Source organism: Oncorhynchus clarkii, chromosome 19, assembly GCF_045791955.1.
Source record: "Oncorhynchus clarkii lewisi isolate Uvic-CL-2024 chromosome 19, UVic_Ocla_1.0, whole genome shotgun sequence".
Classification (NCBI taxonomy): domain Eukaryota; kingdom Metazoa; phylum Chordata; class Actinopteri; order Salmoniformes; family Salmonidae; genus Oncorhynchus; species Oncorhynchus clarkii.
In genome coordinates, this window is record NC_092165.1 from 11091646 (window position 1) to 11109963 (window position 18318).

The window sequence follows — 18318 nt, forward strand, 5'->3', positions numbered from 1 at the left end:
TAAATGTACACAGAGACATCAATGACATACATGTCAATCTCTCCCAGCTCAAAGTAGACGAAAGATTGACTACATCACTACTTTCCTTTGTGAGAGGTATTGACATGTTGAAAGCACCGAGCTGTATGTTCAAACGAATAGCACAGAGCTCAGACACCCATGCATACTCCACAAAACATGCCACCAGGGGTCTCTTCACAGTCCCCAAGTTCAAAACGAACTCAGGAAAACACACAGTACTACACAGAGCCATGACTACATGGAACTCTATTCCACATCAAGTAACTCATGCAAGCTGTAACATAAAACTATATCTTATGGAACAATGCGGACTATGAGGAGACACACACACACACGCCAGAACACTCACTCTACACACATATGTAGTGGTGTAATAATGTTACATGTACTGTTTAATTTTGTCTTCATATGTCTGGCAGGACCTAATGGGGATCCATAATAAATACCAATACAAATATAGGCTCCAGTTATTAACATGCCCAGTCACACACACACACACGCACACACACACAGTCACATTCACGCTGCATGCACACATAAGCACTTGTGCACCCACACACATAAAAATGTACACACACACACACACAGTCTGGGACAAGACTACTGTAAGGGGACACCTTGGGCCAGGACAAACATTTATTTATCCCGGAGTCCTGCTGTGTGGTGGGACGCAGCGCTAGCTGAAGATTGATACTGGTGTCTAGTGCAGTGCATTAAACACCCCATCCAGGCCTCATACTGAGACGAGGGGGGGGCGCTGCTCTCACAGAGCTACCCTGAGATGTGAAGACTGCCCTGATTCTGTCTGACGTGGCAGGAATTTACGACGCACAACGGCCCAGGAATGGCTAACGGTTTATGTACATGAAAAGAACGGGCTGGGGAGTACACTACGGGGACCTGGAAAAACCTACAACTGTGTTGGATCAGACAGCAACTAACTGTCTATCAGCGAGTCGTTGTGATCTGATACATAAAGACTAACAGTTTATATATATGAGAAAAGGAGGCTGGCTACACTATTGGCAAAACTTTTGTAGGTAACAAAATAGTGGTGGATAAAAATCGGAAAAATAATCTTCATAACAGCTATTTGGAAGATACTCTGATCTGGATCTCACCAACCTAATCCTCAGTAGAATCTGAAACACTACAGTAGAAACTCATTCTAATCTTCTAATCTTCAGTAGAATCTGAAAGACTACAATAGAAACTCATTATAAACTTCTAATCTTCAGTAGAATCTGAAACACTACAGTAGAAACTAATTATAATCTTCTAATCTTCAGTAGAATCTGAAACACTACAGTAGAAACTCATTATAAACTTCTAATCTTCAGTAGAATCTGAAACACTACAGTAGAAACTCATTATAAACTTCAGTAGAATCTGAAACACTACAGTAGAAACTCATTCTAATCTTCAGTAGAATCTGAAACAGTACAGTAGAAACTCATTCTAATCTTCTAATCTTCAGTAGAATCTGAAACACTACAGTAGAAACTCATTATAAACTTCTAATCTTCAGTAGAATCTGAAACACTACAGTAGAAACTCATTCTAATCTTCAGTAGAATCTGAAACACTACAGTAGAAACTCATTCTAATCTTCAGTAGAATCTGAAACACTACAGTAGAAACTCATTCTAATCTTCAGTAGAATCTGAAACACATACAGTAGAAACTCATTCTAATCTTCAGTAGAATCTGAAACACTACAGTAGAAACTCATTATAAACTTCAGTAGAATCTGAAACACTACAGTAGAAACTCATTCTAATCTTCTAAGGTCATTCATTTAACAACCTTTCCTATTCAGCAGCATGTGATTTCAATACAATCAACACCAACTCAATACCAGACTTGCTCTGCCAATGAATTCTGATCCAGTCTGCTTATTGGAAACAAATGGGGGGGGGGGGGGGGGGGGGGGTGTATGTATGTATATAGCTCAGTAATCAGTCTAGATCCTGGTGCTATGGCTATGGCTATGACTGTGACTCGGTGACAGGGGCAGAGTACAGCTGGCTCAAATGGGAAGCAGGTGTGCCTATGAGGGACTGGGTTACATTTCCCAGGCCCATCGGAAACAGGGGGAACGGGAAACTGGCCAAAGAGCGGCGGCCATTTTGTGACACCGTAGCCGTGAGGCAGGAAATGTGAAATGTGGGAATGTGTCGTGTGGTGCCTGAGGGTTGTTAATGGGGCTAGGACTGGGAGAATGTCCGCCCTCCTGCCATGTCGAACCAGCACTAAGACCTGATAGGACTCGACACGGGAGCCCAGGATCAAAGAGACTTGTCTGGACTGGAGGAGAGGTTGGAGGAGAAATGGAAGGAAAGAGCCTTTGACCTGCTACTTCCTAGGCTAGAAGTGTGTGTGTGCGTGAGGGGTTTGTAGATGTGTATGCCCTGAGGCAGACAGGCCTCAGACCACGGAGCTGGCCTTTAATCAGAGAGCAGACCACTGGCTTGATGAAGCACAGAAACTTCCCCAGACCAGTAGAATAGAACAGGACAGAGAGAGGCTTGATGAAGCACAGAAACTTCCCCAGACCAGTAGAATAGAACAGGACAGAGAGAGGCTTGATGAAGCACAGAAACTTCCCCAGACCAGTAGAATAGAACAGGACAGAGAGAGGCTTGATGAAGCACAGAAACTTTCCCAGACCAGTAGAATAGAACAGGACAGAGAGAGGCTTGATGAAGCACAGAAACTTCCCCAGATCAGTAAAATAGAACAGGACAGAGAGAGGCTTGATGAAGGTTGAAACGTGTGTACACTAGGCTTTCCAACAAAACATTCAAACCATTAGAAGCTTAATGAAATGACTTTGTCCCTCTATATCAGTGGGTTCCTTTACCCTGATGTTCTCCTCCACCTCCATGTGTCCCAGCAGCTTTCCGTTGATGGAGAAGAAGCAGAAGTGTCCCTTGTCGTAGTAGACTACGGCGTGGCCCTCTGTAGAGGACTGGATGAGACGGGGCTGCGAGCAACCCCCCGGGCCCTCCAGGGTCCGCAGCAGGTCCCCATTCATGGAATGGATCAGACACGGGCCCTCTGTGAGTGGAGGAACATAGAAGTTACTAACCAGGTACTGATTTCCAATGATTCACTCAAGGGTTTTCATCATAATGACATTATAACATGGTCATTTCTTCTTCTTCTAAATCCAAAGCGACTTACAGACGTGTCTACATTGACCGTATGAGGTTGTTCAGTATGAAAGTGTTCACTGTTCTGACATTCATATTGTCAGTGTGACCAAGATCTAAGTTACTTTGAACCCAGTCTGTAGCAAGAGGCCTCGCTTCATCCACACACATACTCACCTCTGCAGCCACTGATGACCAGTCCCAGCTCGGCACACACACTGGCGCAGGTCACCTCACAGTCATGACCCGTCAGGATGGCTCTGGGCGTCACAAACTCAGCTGGGGAAAAACACACAAACGCACGCTAGCCAATGGAAATCAGGTGTGGGCATGTACATTTTACAGCCACTAGAGGGCGGTAAATCCACAAACATTTTCCTATAAGTCATAATGCCTCAGAATGTGATGCTTGGAATATTCAAAGTGGAAGACCCACTTTATGGTCATGCATTTCACCACACAGAAATGAACATTCAGAAATGAATGCCAACATGTTGTCAGAGTATGTGCTCCGGCTAAAAAATCAATGCGACGGGGCAGAGTGATTCTGACGAGCTCTCATCATGACAGTGGTGTTAGCCACTGGGTGTGGGGTGGTTGTGAGAATTGGTCCTTATTTAAGAGTGGGTGGCTATGTGGTGGACTCCGACCATCACTGGAACTAGAGCATAGTAGCTGCCATTTATTCTAGAATAATTATTCTCATCAGAATCAGAACATACACTCCTAACTCACCCCCACCCCTCTCAGCAAACAGACAGGACTCTAGTGATACCATCTCCACTCTCTCTATCCAACACTTGTCACTAACAGTCTCCCTCTTCCTTTTAATACACTGTACTCCCCCAGAAGAACCTAACCAACTCCAGTTGCCTCCAGACAAGAGACTGGGCTCTGACACCGTCCTTTAGGAGATGAGGAGAAAGAAGTGCCAAAAAGAACCGCCCATCATTCACGTGCGTTGGGCTGAGCCATCAGAGACAAGAGCCCAAACAAGAGTTCTGCTCTGGGTTAGCTCCAACCAATCAACACCTGTCCTGCCAATACTGGTACTGCCCAGTGTTGGATATACCACAATGTTGACCACTACATCAGTCAGTGATGAAACGTGTTAAGTAAATACAGCCAACGGACATGCACTGCAGAGTAGACAGAGAAGAGTCAAACCTTACCCCCCCTCCCTCTATCCCTTCCTGCCTCCCTCCCTCTCTCTGAGGGATGGTAAAGTCTGCCTGCCACTTTGTGGTGCTTTACAGGAGCCAGGTTGCTGCACTGATAATATTGGTGTTTAACAGGGGGTCCCAGCTGACCCCTGCTCCCTTTGATGTGAGGTGAGAGGTCATAGGTCATAGTAAAGCTGCTAAAGCACTGTACCACAGTCAGTCCCACACTGCAGTTCATTAGGAGGTCACTATCAGACAGAGGGCGTCTCAACGCCACGTCTCGCACGGTGCCCTGGGTCTTCTCAAACAGAGGAGAGGACGGGGTCAAGTTCAACTACAGCAGGAGACAGACCGACAGACAGCACTTCAAGAAGGAAGTCATAGAAATGGAAAAGCTAGAATGGACATGGTTGTTAAATACCGAATTGTTTTACATGGGAGCCACCTATAGAATATGCTGTTACTTTGCTGAGCCTTGAGGATTGGAACAGCACGTTCTGAGGAGTGATGTTGGAGAGAACATACCTAGGAGATAGCCGACTATGTTCACCATTGATGTTGTAGAGAACACACCTAGGAGATAGCCGACTATGTTCACCATTGATGTTGTAGGGAACACACCTAGGAGATAGCTGACTATGTTAACCATTGATGTTGTAGGGAACACACCTAGGAGATAGCTGACTATGTTCACCATTGATGTTGTAGAGAACATACCTAGGAGATAGCTGACTATGTTCACCATTGATATTGTAGGGAACACACCTAGGAGATAGCTGACTATGTTCACCATTGATATTGTAGGGAACACACCTAGGAGATAGCTGACTATGTTCACCATTGATATTGTAGGGAACACACCTAGGAGATAGCTGACTATGTTCACCATTGATGTTGTAGAGAACACACCTAGGAGATAGCTGAATATGTTAACCATTGATGTTGTAGGGAACACACCTAGGAGATAGCTGACTATGTTCACCATTGATGTTGTAGAGAACACACCTAGGAGATAGCTGACTATGTTAACCATTGATGTTGTAGAGAACACACCTAGGAGATAGCTGACTATGTTCACCATTGATATTGTAGGGAACACACCTAGGAGATAGCTGACTATGTTCACCATTGATGTTGTAGAGAACACACCTAGGAGATAGCTGACTATGTTAACCATTGATGTTGTAGAGAACACACCTAGGAGATAGCCGACTATGTTCACCATTGATGTTGTAGGGAACACACCTAGGAGATAGCTGACTATGTTCACCATTGATATTGTAGGGAACACACCTAGGAGATAGCTGACTATGTTCACCATTGATGTTGTAGGGAACACACCTAGGAGATAGCTGACTATGTTCACCATTGATGTTGTAGGGAACACACCTAGGAGATAGCTGACTATGTTCACCATTGATGTTGTAGGGAACACACCTAGGAGATAGCTGACTATGTTCACCATTGATGTTGTAGGGAACACACCTAGGAGATAGCTGACTATGTTCACCATTGATGTTGTAGGGAACACACCTAGGAGATAGCTGACTATGTTCACCATTGATGTTGTAGAGAACACACCTAGGAGATAGCTGACTATGTTCACCATTGATGTTGTAGGGAACACACCTAGGAGATAGCTGACTATGTTCACCATTGATGTTGTAGGGAACACACCTAGGAGATAGCTGACTATGTTCACCATTGATGTTGTAGGGAACACACCTAGGAGATAGCTGACTATGTTCACCATTGATGTTGTAGGGAACACACCTAGGAGATAGCTGACTATGTTCACCATTGATGTTGTAGGGAACACACCTAGGAGATAGCTGACTATGTTCACCATTGATGTTGTAGGGAACACACCTAGGAGATAGCTGACTATGTTCACCATTGATGTTGTAGGGAACACACCTAGGAGATAGCTGACTATGTTCACCATTGATGTTGTAGGGAACACACCTAGGAGATAGCCGACTATGTTCACCATTGATATTGTAGGGAACACACCTAGGAGATAGCTGACTATGTTCACCATTGATGTTGTAGGGAACACACCTAGGAGATAGCTGACTATGTTCACCATTGATATTGTAGGGAACACACCTAGGAGATAGCTGACTATGTTCACCATTGATGTTGTAGAGAACATACCTAGGAGATAGCTGACTATGTTCACCATTGATATTGTAGGGAACACACCTAGGAGATAGCTGACTATGTTCACCATTGATGTTGTAGGGAACACACCTAGGAGATAGCTGACTATGTTCACCATTGATGTTGTAGAGAACACACCTAGGAGATAGCTGACTATGTTTACCATTGATGTTGTAGGGAACACACCTAGGAGATAGCTGACTATGTTCACCATTGATATTGTAGGGAACACACCTAGGAGATAGCTGACTATGTTAACCATTGATGTTGTAGAGAACACACCTAGGAGATAGCCGACTATGTTCACCATTGATGTTGTAGAGAACACACCTAGGAGATAGCTGACTATGTTCACTAGCCCTTTTCCCACTATATAGCCATTGTGCAAATCAACAAGCGTTGGTATAAATTTGAGTATTTTGACTGCACATTTAACAACTTCACGGCGCAATTGAATTAGACTTTGGTTAAGTTTAACTCAATATACATAAATGACTGACTCACTTTACATAAAAGCTACACAATTTACAGTAGTATTACAGCAACAACACTAATGGTAAACATTCTAAAATAACATGTATAAAACATCTGTAATTAACATAAATGTCTCAATATTACATCATATAAACCATCTACTTGCAAACAAATGTGCTGAGCAAAAAAACACACTCTCTGAACCATTAATATGCCTGCATGTGTCTGCTGGAGTAAAAACACACTCTCTGAACCATTAATATACCTGCATGTGTCTGCTGGAGTAAAAACACACTCTCTGAAACATTAATATACCTAGTTGTTGCATGTGTCTGCTGGAGTAAAAACACTCTCTGAAACATTAATATACCTGCATGTGTCTGCTGGAGTAAAAACACTCTCTGAAACATTAATATACCTGCATGTGTCTGCTGGAGTAAAAACACTCTCTGAAACATTAATATACCTGCATGTGTCTGCTGGAGTAAAAACACACTCTCTGAAACATTAATATACCTGCATGTGTCTGCTGGAGAAAAAACACACTCTCTGAACAATTAATATACCTAGTTGTTGCATGTGCCTGCTGGAGTAAAAACACACTCTCTGAAACATTAATATACCTAGTTGTTGCATGTGCCTGCTGGAGTAAAAACACACTCTCTGAAACATTAATATACCTAGTTGTTGCATGTGCCTGCTGGAGTAAAAACACACTCTCTGAAACATTAATATACCTAGTTGGTGCATGTGTCGCTTGGAGTAAAAACACACTCTGAAACATTAATATACCTAGTTGTTGCATGTGTCGCTTGGAGTAAAAACACACTCTCTGAAACATTAATATACCTAGTTGTTGCATGTGTTTGCTGGAGTAAAAACACACTCTCTGAAACATTAATATACCTGCATGTGTCTGCTGGAGTAAAAACACACTCTCAGAACCATTAATATACCTGCATGTGTCGCTTGGAGTAAAAACACACTCTCTGAACCATTAATATACCTGCATGTGTCTGCTGGAGTAAAAACACACTCTCTGAAACATTAATATACCTGCATGTGTCTGCTGGAGTAAAAACACACTCTCTGAAACATTAATATACCTAGTTGTTGCATGTGCCTGCTGGAGTAAAAACACTCTCTGAACCATTAATATACCTGCATGTGTCTGCTGGAGTAAAAACACACTCTCTGAACCATTAAAATACCTGCATGTGTCTGCTGGAGTAAAAACACACTCTCTGAAACATTAATATACCTAGTTGGTGCATGTGTCGCTTGGAGTAAAAACACACTCTCTGAAACATGAATATACCTAGTTGTTGCATGTGTCGCTTGGAGTAAAAACACACTCTCTGAAACATTAATATACCTAGTTGGTGCATGTGTCGCTTGGAGTAAAAACACACTCTCTGAAACATTAATATACCTAGTTGTTGCATGTGTCGCTTGGAGTAAAAACACACTCTCTGAAACATTAATATACCTAGTTGTTGCATGTGTCTGCTGGGGTAAAAACACACTCTCTGAAACATTAATATACCTAGTTGTTGCATGTGCCTGCTGGAGTAAAAACACACTCTCTGAAACATTAATATACCTAGTTGTTGCATGTGCCTGCTGGAGTAAAAACACACTCTCTGAAACATTAATATACCTAGTTGTTGCATGTGTCTGCTGGAGTAAAAACACACTCTCTGAACCATTAATATACCTGCATGTGTCTGTTGGAGTAAAAACACACTCTCTGAAACATTAATATACCTGCATGTGTCTGCTGGAGTAAAAACACACTCGCTGAACCATTAATATGCCTGCATGTGTCTGCTGGAGTAAAAACACTCTCTGAACCATTAATATACCTGCACGTGTCTGCTGGAGTAAAAACACACTCTCTGAACCATTAAAATACCTGCATGTGTCTGCTGGAGTAAAAACACACTCTCTGAAATATTAATATACCTAGTTGGTGCATGTGTCGCTTGGAGTAAAAACACACTCTCTGAAACATTAATATACCTAGTTGGTGCATGTGTCGCTTGGAGTAAAAACACACTCTCTGAAACATTAATATACCTAGTTGTTGCATGTGTCGCTTGGAGTAAAAACACACTCTCTGAAACATTAATATACCTAGTTGTTGCATGTGTCTGCTGGGGTAAAAACACACTCTCTGAAACATTAATATACCTAGTTGTTGCATGTGCCTGCTGGAGTAAAAACACACTCTCTGAAACATTAATATACCTAGTTGTTGCATGTGCCTGCTGGAGTAAAAACACACTCTCTGAAACATTAATATACCTAGTTGTTGCATGTGTCTGCTGGAGTAAAAACACACTCTCTGAAACATTAATATACCTGCATGTGTCTGCTGGAGTAAAAACACACTCGCTGAACCATTAATATGCCTGCATGTGTCTGCTGGAGTAAAAACACACTCTCTGAAACATTAATATACCTGCATGTGTCTGCTGGAGTAAAAACACACTCTGAACCATTAATATACCTGCATGTGTCTGCTGGAGTAAAAACACACTCTCTGAACCATTAATATACCTGCATGTGTCTGTTGGAGTAAAAACACACTCTCTGAAACATTAATATACCTGCATGTGTCTGCTGGAGTAAAAACACACTCTCTGAAACATTAATATACCTAGTTGGTGCATGTGTCGCTTGGAGTAAAAACACACTCTCTGAAACATTAATATACCTAGTTGTTGCATGTGTCTGCTGGAGTAAAAACACACTCTCTGAACCATTAATATACCTGCATGTGTCTGCTGGAGTAAAAACACACTCTCTGAACCATTAATATACCTAGTTGGTGCATGTGTCGCTTGGAGTAAAAACACACTCTCTGAAACATTAATATACCTAGTTGTTGCATGTGTCGCTTGGAGTAAAAACACACTCTCTGAAACATTAATATACCTAGTTGTTGCATGTGTTTGCTGGAGTAAAAACACACTCTCTGAAACATTAATATACCTAGTTGTTGCATGTGTCTGCTGGGGTAAAAACACACTCTCTGAAACATTAATATACCTAGTTGTTGCATGTGTCGCTTGGAGTAAAAACACACTCTCTGAAACATGAATATACCTAGTTGTTGCATGTGTCGCTTGGAGTAAAAACACACTCTCTGAAACATTAATATACCTAGTTGTTGCATGTGTCGCTTGGAGTAAAAACACACTCTCTGAAACATTAATATACCTAGTTGTTGCATGTGTTTGCTGGAGTAAAAACACACTCTCTGAAACATTAATATACCTAGTTGTTGCATGTGTCTGCTGGGGTAAAAACACACTCTCTGAAACATTAATATACCTAGTTGTTGCATGTGTCGCTTGGAGTAAAAACACACTCTCTGAAACATGAATATACCTAGTTGTTGCATGTGTCGCTTGGAGTAAAAACACACTCTCTGAAACATTAATATACCTAGTTGTTGCATGTGTCGCTTGGAGTAAAAACACACTCTCTGAAACATGAATAGACCTAGTTGTTGCATGTGTCGCTTTGAGTAAAAACACACTCTCTGAAACATTAATATACCTAGTTGTTGCATGTGTCGCTTGGAGTAAAAACACACTCTCTGAAACATTAATATACCTAGTTGTTGCATGTGTCTGCTGGGGTAAAAACACACTCTCTGAAACATTAATATACCTAGTTGTTGCATGTGCCTGCTGGAGTAAAAACACACTCTCTGAACCATTAATATACCTGCATGTGTCTGTTGGAGTAAAAACACACTCTCTGAAACATTAATATACCTGCATGTGTCTGCTGGAGTAAAAACACACTCGCTGAATCATTAATATGCCTGCATGTGTCTGCTGGAGTAAAAACACACTCTCTGAACCATTAATATACCTGCATGTGTCTGCTGGAGTAAAAACACACTCTCTGAACCATTAATATACCTGCATGTGTCTGCTGGAGTAAAAACACACTCTCTGAAACACTAATACACCTAGTTGTTGCATGTGTCGCTTGGAGTAAAAACACACTCTCTGAACCATTAATATACCTGCATGTGTCTGCTGGAGTAAAAACACACTCTCTGAACCATTAATATACCTGCATGTGTCTGTTGGAGTAAAAACACACTCTCTGAAACATTAATATACCTGCATGTGTCTGCTGAAGTAAAAACACACTCTCTGAAACATTAATATACCTAGTTGGTGCATGTGTCGCTTGGAGTAAAAACACACTCTCTGAAACATTAATATACCTAGTTGTTGCATGTGTCTGCTTGAGTAAAAACACACTCTCTGAACCATTAATATACCTGCATGTGTCTGCTGGAGTAAAAACACACTCTCTGAACCATTAATATACCTGCATGTGTCAGCTGGAGTAAAAACACACTCTCTGAAACATTAATATACCTGCATGTGTCTGCTGGAGTAAAAACACACTCTCTGAAACATTAATATACCTAGTTGTTGCATGTGTCTGCTGGAGTAAAAACACAAGTGTGTAAATCTTTAATTAGTGCAGACTCCTCTGATACACTAACTGCCTTCAGCTTGGTGGTTAGTAACCCTAAACACAGAACGTTCTGTACCTCCACTGACCTCCCCTGTAAAGTAAAAAGGCTCCTGGTATGATGGACAACCCCTTTAAGTTCATTTCAGTGAAGTATTTTAACGGCTTTTAAAGGCCCAGGCAAGCACCCTGACGACTTTCCAACTACGTTCCACCATGCTGACACTGTGGCCACACCAGACCAACAGGTCATGATCTCTCCATGTATAGATTTCATTAAGTTAACTGTCAAACACCCTAAACGTCAGAAACGCTGATTTATGCCCTACAACGGCGAGGATTAAAGCGTGATGTGGGATTTTGCCCGTGGAAGATCAATAAAACTGATATATTGGTGTATCATTTAACCTTTTGAGCTGCTCACCACCATTTGGTTTGCATTAGGCAGACATATGATTACAATATAATACATAAAACCAACACCGCTAACGTACGTGTGTGTGTAGACTGAAAAGAGTATCACTTACCTGGGGAAAGAGAAATGTGTGTGTGTGAACTGAGAAGGGTATCATTTACCTGGGGAAAGAGAAATGTGTGTGTGTGTGTGTGTGTGTGTGTGTGTGTGTGTGTGTGTGTGTGTGTGTGTACTGAGAAGGTTATCATTTACCTGGGGAAAGATAAATGTGTGTGTGTGTGTGTGTGTGTGTGTGTACTGAGAAGGGTATCATTTACCTGGGGAAAGATTCATGTGTGTGTGTGTGTGTGTGTGTGTGTGTGTGTGTGTGTTTGTGTACTGAGAAGGGTATCATTTACCTGGGTGTGTGTTTGTGTGTGTGTAATGCTTAGAGAGAAAAAATATATATAAAAATATATTTCAGCTGTGGTTCACTGAATGATTATCTATAGGCTACTTCCTAAATGTATCTTTATTAAAACGTAATGGTTTAAAATGTGGGGGGACCCATAAACCTGTGTGTTCTACCGTTGAGCCACCAGAGGTCAGTATAGTCTGCAGAATCCCCTCCCACTGTGCATGCTCTCTACTGCTCTTCACTCACTCACAGAGAAGAGTGTATGGATTAGGCACTGATTGTGTGTGTGTGTGTGTGTGTGTGTGTGTGTGTGTGTGTGTGTGTGTGGTGTGTGTGTGTGTTCGTTCGTGCCCTATGGTTAGCAGACCCTAGAGCAATGGAGCATCATATTGTGGTGGTGGGCCAGACTGATTAAAGTACTGCTGCTAAGACTCACTGCTGCACCATGCAGAATCTGGCAGGCTGGAGAATAACAGATGCACACACACTCAGAGACCGAGACAGAGACCGACAAAGACACACTTGATTCACACAAACGACTCTGTACACAACGCAGGCTGGCTCAGGCCGAAGACTAACAGATGCACATATACAGATACAGAGCCTTCAGAAATGTATTTACACTTCTTGACTTTTTCCACATTTTGTTGAGTTATAGATTGAATAAAATGTTTTATCAAATTTTAACAAATGTGTCACAGGTCAACACACAATATCCCATGATGTCAAAGTGGAATTATGTTTATAAACATTTTTACAAATGAAAAGCTGAAATGCCTTGAGTCAATAAGTATTCAAGCCCTTTGTTATGGAAAGCCTAAATTAGTTCAGTAGTAGAAATGCTTAAGTCACAATAAGTTGCACTTAGTGTTTAACATGATTTTTAAATGACTACATTATCTCTGTTTCCCACACATACAATATCTGTAAGGTCCCCCAGTCGAGCAGTATATTTCAAACACAGATTCAACCACAAAGAATAGGAAGGTTTTCCAATGCCTCGCAAATAAGGGCACCTTATTGGTAGATAAAACTTAAAATTAAAAAGACATTGAATATCCATTCGAGCATGGTGAAGTCACTACAAAGATACAGGTGTCCTTCCTAACTCAGATGCCAGAGAGGAAGGAAACAGCTCAGGGATTTCACCATGAGGCCAATGGTGACTTTAAAACAGTTACAGAGTTTAATGGCTGTACCCCATTGTAGTTACTCCACAATAATTTGCCTAATTGACAGAGGGAAAATAAGGATGCCTGTACAGAATACAAATTCTCCAAAATATCCATCCTGTTTGCAACAAGGCACTAAGGTAATACTGCAAAAAAATGTGACAAAGCAATTAACTTGTTGTCCTGAATACAAAGTGTTGTATTGGATTTGCCCCAAACATATTACTGAGTACCACTCTCCATATTTTCCAGCATATTAGTGGCTGCATCATGTTTTTCAGGATAGAAAATAAACGCAATGCAGCTAAGCACAGGCAAAATCCTAGAGAAAAACCTGGTTGTTTGCTTTCCACCAGACACCGGGAGATGAATTCACCTTTTAGCAGGACAACAACCTAAAACACAAGTCCAAATAAACACTGGAGTTGCTTACCAAGACGACATTGAATTTTCTTGAGTGGCCGAGATACAGTTTTGACTTATATCTACTTGAAAATCTATGGCAAGACCTGAAAATGGTTGTCTAGCAATGATCAACAACCAACTTGACAAGAGCTTGAAGAATTTTGAAAATAATAAATGGGCAAGTGTTGTACAATCCAGGTGTGGAAAGCTCTTAGAGACGTACCCAGAAAGACAGCTTCTACAAAGTATTGACTCAGGAGTGTGAATACTTATGTAAATGAGATATTTCTGTATTTCATTTTCAATAATTTGGTAACATTTCTAAAATCGTGTTTTCTATTTGTCATTATGGGGTATTGAGTGTAGATGGGCAAGAGAAAAATAGATATATTTAAACCATTTTGAATTCAGGCTGTAACACAACAAAAGGTGGAATAAGACAATGGGTATGAATACTTTCTGAAGGCTCTGTACACACACACACACACACTTTATACAAACACACACGCTAGATTCACTACTAGACTGTACACCATGCAAACTGGCACTGCCTGGGGCAGGAGAAGAACAACCTACATATCGACACAGATACCCTAGACCTATACCAACTGCCGCATTCAATCAAATCTGCCAACCTTAAAGTCATGCGTAGCCGATGTGGAATTGGGGATTCATAAGGAACACACATCATTTAATGTATGTAGAATGTAATCATATTTTCTTGTTTGATCTATTTGGTATTAATTAACACAGCCCACAGTATGCATGTTTTATTAATGAAATGTACATTTCTACTGATTGTCCTCAGAGTGATGTAATCATCCATGTGTGAAGTAATAACCTCATATGGTAATATATTATACATCTAATTATTTATATCATTTAGAATTAACCGAATATGCGGCCCAATGGTAATTTACACCTCGGAAACAAGGAATACCTCGACTGCTAAATCACCAAATAGCAGCCAAATCTGTAAAATATCAGCCAAAATCTGTAAATAGCAGCCAAATCTGTAGAATAACAGCCAAAATCTGTAAATAGCAGCCAAATCTGTAGAATAACAGCCAAAATCTGTAAATAGCAGCCAAATCTGTAAAATAACAGCCACAATCTGTAAAATAGCAGCCAAAATCGGTAAAATAACAGTCAAAATCTGTAAAATAGCAGCCAAAACCTGTAAAATAACAGCCAAAATCTGTAAAATAGCAGCCAAAACCTGTAAAATAACAGCCAAAATCTGTAAATAGCAGCCAAATCTGTAAAATAACAGTCAAAATCTGTAGAATAGCAGCCAAAATCTGTAAAATAACAGCCACAATCTGTAAAATAGCAGCCAAAACCTGTAAAATAACAGCCACAATCTGTAAAATAGCAGCCAAAATCGGTAAAATAGCAGCCAAAACCTGTAAAATAACAGTCAAAATCTGTAAAATAGCAGCCAAAACCTGTAAAATAACAGCCAAAATCTGTAAAATAGCAGCCAAAACCTGTAAAATAACAGCCAAAATCTGTAAATAGCAGCCAAATCTGTAAAATAACAGCCACAATCTGTAAAATAGCAGCCAAAATCTGTAAAATAACAGCCAAAATCTGTAAATAGCAGCCAAATCTGTAAAATAACAGCCAAAATCTGTAAAATAGCAGCCAAAACCTGTAAAATAACAGCCAAATCTGTAAAATAGCAGCCAAAATCTGTAAAATAGCAGCAGCAAAATCTGTAAATAGCAGCCAAAATCTGTAAAATAACAGCCAAAATCTGTAAAATAGCAGCCAAAACCTGTAAAATAACAGCCAAAATCTGTAAAATAGCAGCCAAAACCTGTAAAATAACAGCCAAATCTGTAAAATAGCAGCCAAAATCGGTAAAATAGCAGCCAAAACCTGTAAAATAGCAGCCAAAATCTGTAAAATAGCAGCCAAAAAAAATAGCAGCCAAAATCTGTAAAATAGCAGCCAAAACCTGTAAAATAGCAGCCAAATCTGTAAAATAGCAGCCAAAATCTGTAAATAGCAGCCAAAACCTGTAAAATAACAGTCAAAATCTGTAAAATAGCAGCCAAAACCTGTAAAATAACAGCCAAAATCTGTAAAATAGCAGCCAAAACCTGTAAAATAACAGCCAAAATCTGTAAATAGCAGCCAAAACCTGTAAAATAACAGCCAAAATCTGTAAAATAGCAGCCAAAATCTGTAAAATAACAGCCAAAATCTGTAAAATAGCAGCCAAAATCTGTAAAATAGCAGCCAAATCTGTAAAATAACAGTCAAAATCTGTAAATAGCAGCCAAAATGTAAAATAGCAGCCAAAATCTGTAAAATAGCAGCCAAAATCTGTAAAATAGCAGCCAAAATCTGTAAAATAGCAGCCAAAATCTGTAAATAGCAGCCAAATCTGTAAAATAGCAGCCAAATTCTGTAAATAGCAGCCAAATCTGTAAAATAGCAGCCAAAATCTGTAAAATAGCAGCCAAATCTGTAAAATAGCAGCCAAAATCTGTAAAATAGCAGCCAAAATAGGAGCCTGTAAACATAGCAGCCAAATCTGTAAAATAGCAGCCAAAAATCTGTAAAATAGCAGTCAAAATCTGTAAATAGCAGCCAAATCTGTAAATAGCAGCCAAATCTGTAAATAGCAGCAAAAGCAGCCAAATCTGTAAAATAGCAGCAAAAATCTGTAAAATCTGTAAATAGCAGCCAAAATCTGTAAAATAGCAGCCAAAATCTGTAAATAGCAGCCAAAATGTAAAACAGCAGCCAAAATAAGATAGCTCTGTAAATAGCAGCCAAAATCTGTAAAACAGCAGCCAAAATCTGTAAAATAGCAGCCAAAATCTGTAAAATAGCAGCCAAATCTGTAAATAGCAGCCAAAATCTGTAAAATAGCAGCCAAAATCTGTAAAATAGCAGCCAAAATCTGTAAATAGCAGCCAAAATCTGTAAAATAGCAGCCAAAATCTGTAAATAGCAGCCAAATCTGTAGAATAGCAGCCAAAATCTGTAAAATAGCAGCCAAATCTATAGAATAGCAGCCAAAATCTGTAAAATAGCAGCCAAAATCTGTAAAATAGCAGCCAAATCTGTAAAATAGCAGCGAAAATCTGTAAATAGCAGCCAAATCTGTAAAATAACAGCCAAAATCTGTAAATAGCAGCCAAATCTGTAAAATAGCAGCCAAAATCTGTAAATAGCAGCCAAATCTGTAGAATAACAGCCAAAATCTGTAAAATAGCAGCCAAAATCTGTAAATAGCAGCCAAATCTGTAAAATAGCAGCCAAAATCTATAAAATAGCAGCCAAATCTGTAAAATAGCAGCCAAATCTGTAAAATAGCAGTCAAAATCTGTAAAATAGCAGCCAAAATCTGTAAATAGCAGCCAAATCTGTAAAATAGCAGCCAAAATCTGTAAAATAGCAGCCAAAATCTGTAAATAGCAGCCAAATCTGTAACATAGCAGCCAAAATCTGTAAAACAGCAGCCAAAATCTATAAAATAGCAGCCAAATCTGTAAAATAGCAGCCAAAATCTGTAAAATAGCAGCCAAAATCTGTAAATAGCAGCCAAATCTGTAAAATAACAGCCAAAATCTGTAAAATAGCAGCCAAATCTGTAAAATAGCAGCCAAAATCTGTAAAATAGCAGCCAAAATCTGTAAATAGCAGCCAAATCTGTAAATAGCAGCCAAAATCTGTAAATAGCAGCCAAATCTGTAAATAGCAGCCAAATCTGTAAAATAGCAGCCAAATCTGTAAAATAGCAGTCGAAATCTATGAAATAGGAGCCAAATGTGTAACATAGCAGCCAAAATCTGTAAAATAGCAGCCAAAATCTATGAAATAGGAGCCAAATCTGTAACATAGCAGCCAAATCTGTAAAATAGCAGCCAAAATCTATGAAATAGGAGCCAAATCTGTAACATAGCAGCCAAATCTGTAAAATAGCAGCCAAAATCTATGAAATAGGAGCCAAATCTGTAACATAGCAGCCAAATCTGTAACATAGCAGCCAAATCTGTAAAATAGCAACCAAATCTGTAAATAGCAGCCAAATCTGTAAAATAGCAGCCAAAATCTGTAAATAGCAGCCAAATGTAAAATAGCAGTCAAAATCTGTAAATAGCAGCCAAAATCTGTAAATAGCAGCCAAAATCTGTAAAATAGCAGCCAAAATCTGTAAATAGCAGCCAAAATCTGTAAAACAGCAGCCAAAATCTGTAAGATAGCAGCCAAAATCTGTAAAATAGCAGCCAAATCTGTAAATAGCAGCCAAATCTGTAAATAGCAGCCAAAATCTGTAAATAGCAGCCAAAATCTGTAAAACAGCAGCCAAAATCTGTAAAATAGCAGCCAAAATCTGTAAAATAGCAGCCAAATCTGTAAATAGCAGCCAAAATCTGTAAAATAGCAGCCAAAATCTGTAAAATAGCAGCCAAAATCTATAGAA

At 39.9% G+C, this 18318-nt stretch overlaps 1 protein-coding gene across 1 annotated transcript in view; it reads right to left on the minus strand.

Annotated features, from left to right (window-relative positions):
• The window catches only part of LOC139374711 (lipopolysaccharide-responsive and beige-like anchor protein), a 370713-nt gene that overhangs the window by 8396 nt on the left and 343999 nt on the right, over positions 1–18318 (minus strand). The window contains exons 55-56 of the mRNA XM_071115819.1: positions 3354–3455; positions 2885–3081 (exon numbers count right to left, since the gene is read on the minus strand). Coding sequence (XP_070971920.1) covers positions 2885–3081; positions 3354–3455 — 299 coding nt within the window. The remainder of the gene's footprint in view (positions 1–2884; positions 3082–3353; positions 3456–18318) is intronic.